We start from the raw sequence: 11,057 nt of genomic DNA on the forward strand, positions 1-11,057 counted from the left end.
GGTCAATTTTTTTTTAATACCATATATAATATTATGTCTTATACCTAGACTGACATACCGTCTCCGCTCAGAATCGTTTTTCTTATACAATGATATTATATCATTGAATTCAAATTTAATACCATCCATTATACAGTGACCCACTTGTAATCTACTGTATAGCAGAGCGACATCCACTTACCCACCTTTTTAATTATTAAAAATGATCATTAATTTGTCGAGGCTTGATAATGTTTGCACTCTGTTTCTTTATGCAATATCTACCTATATGTAAACTAGATTATTGTACCTAACTACAGTGTATGTAAACACTCATACACTATCTGTTGACGCTTGGCATATAATAAACAATAATAGGTAATATTAAAAATTTTACGGAAATATATAATATGGATCAAGTCCATGATAATAGGTTCAGACAATATGGGAATTATCATGGTATGACTTAAAAGTTTTAGTAATTAATATTAATCTATATCAACAATTATATTTTTTTTAAATGTTCAATGTAGAATAAATAATTAAACATTTTTAAAGACTATTATTCTTAGTACAAACATTGTAATAACTGAGAAACTATATAGTATATACTTACTCGTTAGAATTTTGAATTAGATACATCAACATTTTCAATAAAAATTATACTCCAAATAATTTACAGTGAAAATGGAGGTTCATATTTAAAAAACAGAAGTTTGTATCTTAACAGAACATTCTACGAGTAGTACAAAAAATCTCCTGTATTTGGAAATAAAATATTTAAGTACATTTAAAAATTCCAAAACTCGACATTTTAATGATGTCTTTCTTAAAGGTAAAAATGGGGTGAGCATGCTTGGTCAATTACCCTGTATAGATAGATTACTGGTTAGAACTTACGAGTTATACATGTATAACAGGCCACCGATTTGTAAAGAAGAATAACCTATATATATAATATGTATCTACTACATAATACTCGCGTAGTCGCGTATTGCCATTAACTTATTGCCTAACATAAATTGCTTATATATTTTAATAACTAATCACTAATCAGCTATAGGAGTAAATTATATGATGTCGTTGTGAATAAAAATAATGTCAATAATATGTATTATTTATTAAGATTCTAAACTTTCTTACTCATAACGGTCGTTGGAATTGTACTGTAATCTGTATTTAAAGTGCCACCACATAGTCTGTCTACACAAGTATTCATGCCAGACGCCACAGGCCCTTGTTTACTCGAAACGCATGGTATAATTAGGTAATCAGAATTACACGGACTTGATCCAACGCTACCCACATTCGCTTGAACCGGATTTTGACCCAACGTATTTCCCGTCAATGTGAACGCGTGGCTTCTGTTATTCACTATAATATTACATTCATAAAATATTAATATTATAAAAAGTTTCATATTTAGTTATTTCTCTGTTTCTCAACAGATGAACATAATATTGTATGCAATACAAATATACAATCGAAATGTGATCACTCACTTTGATCGTCGCAGGCTGAATACTGTACGGAACAGAAATTTCGCTCCGTTCTCAAGCATATTGTATAATCCTGATTCGACAAATGAAGGCCTGATGAGGGTTCGTAATTGAACGACTTCAGCGTACCCGACACTCCGGTGTAATATTGCAAGCAACCCGTGTCGGCTAGAGTTGAACACATAAAACACAATATTATTGTAAATACTACGATTTGGATACATAGTTTAAAAAGTCATGTCTTAGAATGTTAAGTTTTAGAATACAATAATGTAGTGCCATATTTAAGTTTTTGTCAGGGGGGGGGGGGGGGGTGATATGATTTTATCCAGTAGCCCCGCTTTTAAAGCTAGATGCCTCAAGTTAAGACTCCGAAAAATGTTGCATATTATATACAGCCTATGGGGGTCCCTTTGACCACCCCCCTAAATACGCTACTGCAACAATGTCATAACTCATAGTTAATGTTTTATAATAGACCGTTTTTTTTTTCAAAAATTAGTTATTAGAATAATTATTAGATCATAAATTAATTAATCATTAATACGATATAATACCCTGCAATAGAGTGAGAAAGAATGAATAATGAAACCCAAAATAAAGAATTATTAAACATTTGTAAATTAAAAATATAAAATCCTAATATTATTATACATTTATTCATAGTAATAATATAGGTAGATAAATTAATTTATGAGATTTAGTAACCTTAATTAAGTATTGAAAAATACTTAATTATTTAAATTATTACACAATTGATTTGAAAATATTTGCAATTTATTGTTGTTGATTTAATTTAATAAGATAATTATTTATAAAGATAATATTTTATATATTTTATACCTGCTTAATATATATATTATTTAACTTTTAACTTTTTTGTTAATAGGGTTTATTTGTTTAGAATTTAAGTGAACCTCGCATAAAATTGTATTATTGTTTTAAGTTCTGAGTGAAAACTTCGATCGCAATGACAACATAATGTTTGTAACTAACCTTTTGTAATAGAATCGCAAGGTATCTGGCTAACTTTTATCTTCCAGTTTCTTTTTAAAAATATGCCACTTGTAACCATTGTCAATATAATTGGACTTGTGCCTGTGCCTGCATCCACGTACACTATAGTTATCAAGATATTAATTAACTGTCAATGTTCATTTGTACGTTTGTTCATAAAATGCGTCATTTTTCAGACTGATTAATATTGTATATATAGTTTTAAGAAAAAATTTATTTAAATAAATTCAGAATAAAAAAAAGGTAAAATTGTTTCTGTAATATTGCGTTGTGCTATACATATATATACGTACTATGGCTACCGGTGTTCAATCCGCAGATAACAGGTACGGGATTCGAACCAGAAACGATGAACTGGTCATTGTCGCATTGGTGGTTGACTGGCTCGGGCCCCGTAATGGAAAAACGTTCAAAATCCAATCTAAAAAATATATTCGATATAATGATCAATACGATGGCTCTTAAGTCTTAATATATTATGTACATTATGGCACAACGTATAATTTTCATATTTTTTTTTCGTGTTCTATACATACCTGAACTGACAAATATATGGAGATAACTTGTGTATGGTCACTTGACACGTCCCGGTGTTATTTAAGCCTTCTGGATATCCTGCATTCACAAAATATGTGCCGTTTTCTCGGATGGTCTGACCACATGTTGACAAAGCTAGATGTGTATATAATTTATATAGTACAATGGTCCTTTTATAATCTCATATAATATATAACAATAAACGTAAATGTTGTATATATGGTATTGTGGGGTACATAGGCGCAAATAGCGTTTGAGATTTGGGGGGGGGGCTAATAGGGCCTTTGATAATATTGAATAAGCTTAAAACAAAATGTAGGAAATGTTTGGGGGGGCTATGGACATTTTTGGGGGGCTTAGCCCCTAAATCCCCCCTATTTTCGCCTATGGTGGGGTACTGTAGTGTTCCGCAAGCAGAATTTTACATTCCTAATTTAACGAGTTGTGTACTTTATTATTCAGCAAAGCTGGGTAAGTAGGTAATTTTTTCGACCACTTTAACATGACAACTTACGTTGATCTTATTATTAAAATAGTAGATACATAAAAAAACCAAAGCAAACATCCTCCCAGGAGGATGATTTACCCATATACATAAACCATTCCCGTTTGCCTCATTGGGTGCGATAATTAAATAGAGTAAATTATTTGGTACTTTGATAGATACCTATCAATTCTTCAATTTCTGGCGGGCGAGTTCAGGCAAGTGCGCCCACAGGATAAAATCCTACTTGAGGAAGAAATAAGAATTACTTACAACCTAATAATAGTTAACAATATTGATAATGATATTGATATTAAAGTACATGCAGTTAAAAATCCCCTGCAGGGGTCGATGGCCCTTTTGCCCCGCCTCATACGGGCACCTTTGGGTACAGGCGGTAAATTTCGTTTTGTTCTATATAATGTATGCTCAATATTTTACTTATCGGCACAGTGCCTCAATGGTTACGAAAGATAACTATTGATATAGCCATATATATATAGGTATATATTAGTCTAAAATATTTGATCTTACACAGACAACAAACGCCGTACGAATTAGCGCACGATCCAATGGGCACTCCTCGGTGTTGATAGCATTCAGTAGATGTCATGCAGATACCGCTGTCTCCGGACGACGAGTAACATGGTTCGTTGTCAAATTTGACGATTGTGAATAGCGAGAGCACTATAATAAGGTTAATCGAAAATTTAAAAGCGACAATGCTACAATTTCGTCTGGTTTCAAACGAAACGCGTAAAACACAATATTATTCTGTATAATCAGGGGTGTATTGAACCGGGTTATAGGTACTCATAAAGTCATAATAAAATTGACAAAGAAATTCGTGCACGTGAAAAACATATTCATTTTTTGAGTATACAGTAGGTCATGGGTACCATACGGTGAATGGTAGGCAATGAATATATTATTTTATTATTAAATGTTTTATTTAGTTTCAAATTGTATTTTTTCTCTTAAAATTCTGCAGTGATTACCTGTGACCCTTCACGGCCACATCACCACCACATCATAGACTCGAAAATTATAAACAATATGTCAATATGGAATCATAAATATGATGTGTTCTTTAGATCGCCAGATAAAAATAGATTTATATTATCTAACTAGGTATATTAAATGGATAGTTTGTACTTTTTTTTTTTTAATGACGTGTGGTTTAAGAACTAAGGACGATGCAACAAAAGTGCCTATATGTTTTTTAACTAATTTCTTAGTGCAGGGAGAAAATTTTTTTCGATATATATTTTTAGAAAACTATACTCAAAACATTATTTACCAATACATCCCTGCAATATAATATTATAATGTTGATGTTGATGACTTACGTCGATTTTGTTTTTTTAAACTGGACTGCCGTTTTGTTCCTGATCTTAAAGGACGGTTACCTTTAAAGATTTCAACCGCCCTATCGTTAATTGTCTAAAATAGAATACAGAATATTTAATTTCTCCACAATAAAACAATAAGAATAAACTTTAAAAAATCAGCAAACGTACGTTTAATTCCTAACCCCTTAGAATAAAATTTTATCAATCGGATACCTTTTGAAATAATTGTATATATAATGGGAAGCGGTAACATAATATCATAAGAATATAGTTGTTCGTGGTACTGGCATAATGTCTGTACAGTATTAACTATTTAAAATATTATGTGTTCTGTAATAAATTTAAATTCACAAAATAGACCTTTAAAATATAAGTGGTTTAATATAGGTGGATATTCGTTGAAAATAATTTACGGCAAAAATTCGTCAAAATGTATAATAATAGTATTGAAGGTATAGTAAAGGACTGAAGAGATAAGTTTCACACAGGTCTTAGAGTAATATTATCTATAGGACATACCATTAAAAAAATATCCCAACTTATACGCTATTAATTCGGGGTATATGGCGTATATTCTAAATGAGCAATATGTAATAATGTAGTACCTATATACCAGGGGTTGTCAAACTTTTTTTTATTAAGATCTACAATCTACTGAGAGTATATGTTTTTTATTAGGATCGACTAATGTACAATATTATATTAATAATTAATATACGTCTTATATAAATAATAAAAGAAAAGTATGAAGTTATCTAAAATGAGTGTTTCACATTAAATTCTAAATAACTTTCAAATGTAGGTATCAGTCTTGTAAAGTATTCGAATAAAAGTATTTGAATACTTTTTTTGTATTTGAATACTATTTTAAATACTTTTTTTAAGAAGTATTCAAATACGTATTCTGAATACTTTTATTTGTATTTTTTGTTCATTAAAAAAATACTTTTTTCCGATGCAAAAAAATAGTTTTAAATTTGTGACAAGACATATAATAAATCACGAACATTAATTTTATTCTTTAAACGAAATATAATATTGGCCCATGATATGATTATTTTTATAATATTATAAACACCAATGTTGTATCCCGTATGGCCCGTATCGGCCGTATCATACGTGGTCAAAATGTATACATAACTTATGATTACGTTGTTTGTTTAATTGTTAATTATTAATTAATAAATGTTAATTACCAATTATTCAAAAACTGACAAAAACTAGTTGTGAAAAAAAGTATTCTGATAGTATTCTGAATATATTTTTTAAGAACTATTCGAATACGTATTCTGAATACCTTAATTCTCATTTATTCGAATATGTATTCCGAATACAAAATAAAAGTATTCTTTACAAGACTGGTAGGTATTAAAATTATAATGTTGATGTAGAAACGTGTCGTTGCATATCATGGCCTGAATTATGGCCTTGATCTCGGTAATATTCACTAACTGCTAAACGAAGGTTTAAATTATCATCAGAAAGTATATAGCTCGATATACCTATTCAGCGTTTATAACTTTCATGTGAGAAAATGCCATTTCACACTAACAGGCTATTCCGAAATATGTATTTAATAACTGCATCTACTGAATGACAAAGTGTAACAATTATTAGCAAGGAGGATCGACTTAAAAATCGTCCAAGATCGACCGTTTGGCCACCCCTGGGCCTATAGCATAAATAACTAAAAACGACTCTTATCTATACTGGCACTTTTGATCTAGGTAGGTAGGTAATCAACTTAGACGCTATGATCTATTTAACGTAAAACACGCATTATTTTGAAAAATACTAACGTTTTTGTAAATATTTCTTTTACGTAATTGTAAATTGTTATAGGTACAACAAAAAAAATTAAATTTTTTTCTATTTGTTATCGTTATAATGTTGAAGTTTTTTTTTTTTTGAATGATAACACATATTTTTAAACATGCGTAGAAAGCATATTCTGCAGCAGAATAAAATCGAATACTTTGATACTTCGAATTTCCGATAGATATAGTTTCTTAGTTAGATTATTAAAAAATTTGATAAATGGAGAAGTGAACCAACATTTTGCGGGGTACATACCCTTGCACCACTATATATACTCCACTCAGCTAGTCAAAACTTTAAGGCACCCGGTGCCAATGTCATCGTGTGCACAAAAATACACTGAAAATAATGATCTTATCCCGTAAAATCAATATTCAAATTTGATATTTTTTTTTAACTAATAGAGCATAATATTTTACAGGCCGCAATGATCTCTGTTTTTCAATATTTTAATCTCAAACATTATAACACATCTTTAATAATAATACAATTTTAAGCTTTTTTTTCACAAATTATTCTGTATTATTATTTGTAATAAACTAAGAAAATCGGAGTTCAATGTGGCCTGTAGGAAGTCATCTTCTTTTGGATAAAAAAAATAGTTATCAAAATCCGACAATTCTACAAGGCCTGAGAATTTGGCATGTAAAGTAATTTTTGTTGATATAATACTCCATATCAACCCCTACCCTCCTAAATAGGAATAGGGAAATAGATTTAGATAAATGGAAAAGTATAATGATTAAGATGCAACTATAATATAATAGATAATTTTTTGAAATATTATAGAATATAGTGAACAATTTTAAAAATCGGTACCATACTCCTTAAACACTATTATAAGTATTATAACTCATAAGCTAATCATCTAAAATTTGATTGTTATACATCAAAATATTTCAAAAACACTCTGCTTTGGAATGAGGAATTAAAAAATGCATGTTGCCATGAAATAATTTAAAAAAAAATAACGATAACAATAGTAAAATATTTTTTTTAGAAAAAAGTTGTTTATTAACTATGCAAAATAATATTTTGTTGAAATAATGAGTGTCTTACGTTAAATGGATCACCCAGTAAAAGCTTATTTTTAGAGTGCAGAATGAAATTTGATATAATATTAAACCTATTTTATATTTAACATAACGATCGTATAGGATTAATTATAATTACGAGTATACGAGTAGGTAGGCACTATTTCTATCTACTTACAGTATTTGAGTTTGTAGTATCAAATGAAAGATTCGAAGACGGCACGACAATTGGTACTGCTAAACTTATTAAAATGAATAGTTTTAGTTTTGGTCTCATCGCGCATTCAAAAAACGACATCGACATTTCTGAAGAAAATTGTACAAAAATGTTCTGTATAGCTACCTGCCAAGACACATTTTACCGTCTTACAATTTGCGTATGCAATGTTTACACCTGAGCTCGTTATTTTTATACGAAAAACGAATTCTATAACACCATTGTTTTGTTATAAACAATAATAATTTTCATTTTCACTAAATGTACTTACTAAAACAACAATGAATGCAGACTCGTTATGCACACATTAACATTGTAAGTCATTTAAATTACGTTCCAATGATTTCTTCTTTTATTTTTGAGACAATTTTCCGGTTGAAGATTTAACGGATGTTATTATTGTTATACAACTAGGTATTAAATTTTTATAAATACTATGTAGTTTGTCATTATTTGAAAACTAATTAAAAATGTTACAAGTTTCTATAAATATGATAATATATACAGTACATGCCGATATTATACAGAAACATTCATACACAAATCATTTAAAATGTCCCATTATAACGACTCATATAATAGGAAAGTTATTTACGTATACATTTTCCCATTTTGCTTTATGGGCCCCCAATATTGAAAAATATTCAAGACGATTGCCGGGTGGAACAAACCATAATTTTTAGGTATTATTATACAAGGCTGGGTATTAACGAGTTAAAAGTTAAAATTAATTTAAAACGTTAAGTTAATTTTAATTAGGTAGGTAAGTTAATTAACTCGTTACTTTTTTTTCAAATTAACTCATAACTTAATAAGTTACTTTTTTTTCAATATTAACGTGTTAACTTCAAGTTAATTTTAGTATCTAAATTAAGTTAATTTTCGTCTGAAGAATAATGCAAATTTTTAATGGGTTTTTACTTTGTATTAAAACGTGTACAAATAAAAAATAATTCAATAACATTCTCTACACGTATTATCGATAAATTATACATTACTTATTATATCTATCTATAGATACTATAGTATCTATATTATATTATATACCTATAAAATACGAAAAAGTTTGTTTCTACCTAAGTCCATGTATGCATTCCTAAACCGTTCATCCGATTGCGATGAAATTTGGTACAGAGGTAGATTAGACCTTGGGGAAAGAAGATAGATAACATTTTGTCGCGAAAAAGGTCAATAATAGGTCCAACCCGGGAAGGTTCTCAAACAGAGATTTTGAGATTATTATTATTATTTATCGTTTATAAATGGTTGCTATAAGTTTTAATAATAGTTTATAAGCTTGTGTATTATTATTTATTATAATAGGTAGTACAGAAAGTATCACGGTTTCAGTGGACAAATTTTTGCACTTTTGATACTTTAGAGTTAAATTATACACTTACGCACCCACTATGCGGTGTCCGCAAACTGTCGCAGATAGATTGCTTACCTGATAATATACTGCTCGCATACCACACTCGCATAAGTGAATCTCACGAACAACGCCGGTCGGGATGGCTATAAATTAATATAATTTACACTTAAAAAGACATTACTTCCACAGCGTGTTACAACCAAAAGAAGTTGAACAATCACAAAAACCTAGCAATAGCAAAGCATTGCCATGTCAGCTAGTAATATTTATATACAAGTATAGCTGCAATCTCTGCATTCTGCTTTGTCTACTATGCATAATTTTTTTTCGGAATAAGGGGTGCGTTATTTCCATGCCTTTTTTGCCATATTTTTATTTCATCCTTTTTCTCCGAATACCACAGCTAGAATATAGGTACGATGTACCTACACCATATTATTGGCGGTTTAAAAAAATATTTTATTTTTATGGGTTTTTTCGAAAAATAATTCTTAGTTAGAAAAATATCGAATATTTCATTTAGGTTTTGTGTAAATTAGAAATTATATTAAACGCTAATTTTTACTATGCGTGAAATGTAATTTTTTAATTTATCAATTTATTAGAAAAGTTTCATTATAACGGCACAAGAAAATTTAATTACATAGGTATCACTTGTTATTTTAACAGGGGGTAGCCCTCCTAGACAAATTCTCGCTCCTTACCTCCACCATTGCATGTATTATCTGGTATTATAGTTCTTTAAATCAGCGGTTCCCAATTAGTGTGAACCCCTAGTTATAACTTAAATTGGTCCGCGGACCCCTTTTTTGTAAATACTTACTTTTCAATTTTATTTAATTATAAAAATAAAAAATAATTTTCAATTTTATTTAATTATGAAAATAAAAAATAATTTTCAATATGATTTAATTTTTAATTTCATAAACATTTTCGTAATATAATAGAAATAAATTTTCTCAAAAAAAAAAAAAAAAAATTTGATTAAACACCATCAAACTTTACGAGACAAGTGAAATCTTTCTTTTTTGTTCATAATTTCGTTTAAGTCCGGCTGAATGCTTGATATTTTAACTCTTAAATTAGCGTCATTTTTAAGTCTATTACGATATTTGTTTTTCATGTAACAGTAGGTAGAAATCTCTTGTTCACATCTATATGTTGTGCAAAAGGGGATCAAATGTCTTAAAGCTTTCCCAGCCATTTGCTTTTGATCATTTTGAACAATTAAGCAAAAATCAATTAGTTTTTTATCGTTGAAAATGTTTTTCATCGTTCCATTAGTAACCAAATCAATTAATTCATCTTATTCCTGTTCAGAGATTTTCTATTTTTTCAATATCACAGGAAAATGGATTTCTTATCCATGTATTGTTTGGGTCATGTTGATGAAAATATTTTCTATAATTTTGGCCATGCTCAACAAGACAGTCTCAACAACACTTAGTGTTCAGATATTTCACTCTTTACCTCCTATGATAGACATTCACACGAAGGTTCCAAAAAAGTTTTTAATGTCCGAAAGTTACTGAAAGAGTTCTATTCAACACGTATTGCCCAAATTTCAAACTTTTTTTATAGTTGCTTCGATTTTACCCTCAACGTGAAAAACATCAATATAAATTCCTTGTAAACTCAAATTTAGTGTATTCAAGTATTCAAACACATCAGCCAAGTAAGCTATCCGAGACAGCAAAAAAAATCAGTTAACAATAAGTTAACAACAATCAGTTTTTCGCGATAATCGA

General features: G+C 29.4%; 1 protein-coding gene across 1 annotated transcript in view; it reads right to left on the reverse strand.

The window, feature by feature from the left end:
* LOC100161421 overlaps positions 1 to 8,492 on the reverse strand; it is a 17,813-nt gene extending 9,321 nt beyond the window's left edge. The window contains exons 1-8 of the mRNA XM_001952172.4: positions 7,899 to 8,492; positions 4,866 to 4,959; positions 4,051 to 4,203; positions 3,032 to 3,167; positions 2,789 to 2,916; positions 2,475 to 2,597; positions 1,482 to 1,646; positions 1,123 to 1,353 (exon numbers count right to left, since the gene is read on the reverse strand). Of these exons, the coding sequence (XP_001952207.3) occupies positions 1,123 to 1,353; positions 1,482 to 1,646; positions 2,475 to 2,597; positions 2,789 to 2,916; positions 3,032 to 3,167; positions 4,051 to 4,203; positions 4,866 to 4,959; positions 7,899 to 8,024 (1,156 nt within the window). The 5' untranslated portion in view covers positions 8,025 to 8,492. The remainder of the gene's footprint in view (positions 1 to 1,122; positions 1,354 to 1,481; positions 1,647 to 2,474; positions 2,598 to 2,788; positions 2,917 to 3,031; positions 3,168 to 4,050; positions 4,204 to 4,865; positions 4,960 to 7,898) is intronic.
* Positions 8,493 to 11,057: the final 2,565 nt, after the last annotated feature.

Source organism: Acyrthosiphon pisum, chromosome A1, assembly GCF_005508785.2.
Source record: "Acyrthosiphon pisum isolate AL4f chromosome A1, pea_aphid_22Mar2018_4r6ur, whole genome shotgun sequence".
In the NCBI taxonomy this organism is placed as follows: Eukaryota; Metazoa; Arthropoda; class Insecta; order Hemiptera; family Aphididae; genus Acyrthosiphon; species Acyrthosiphon pisum.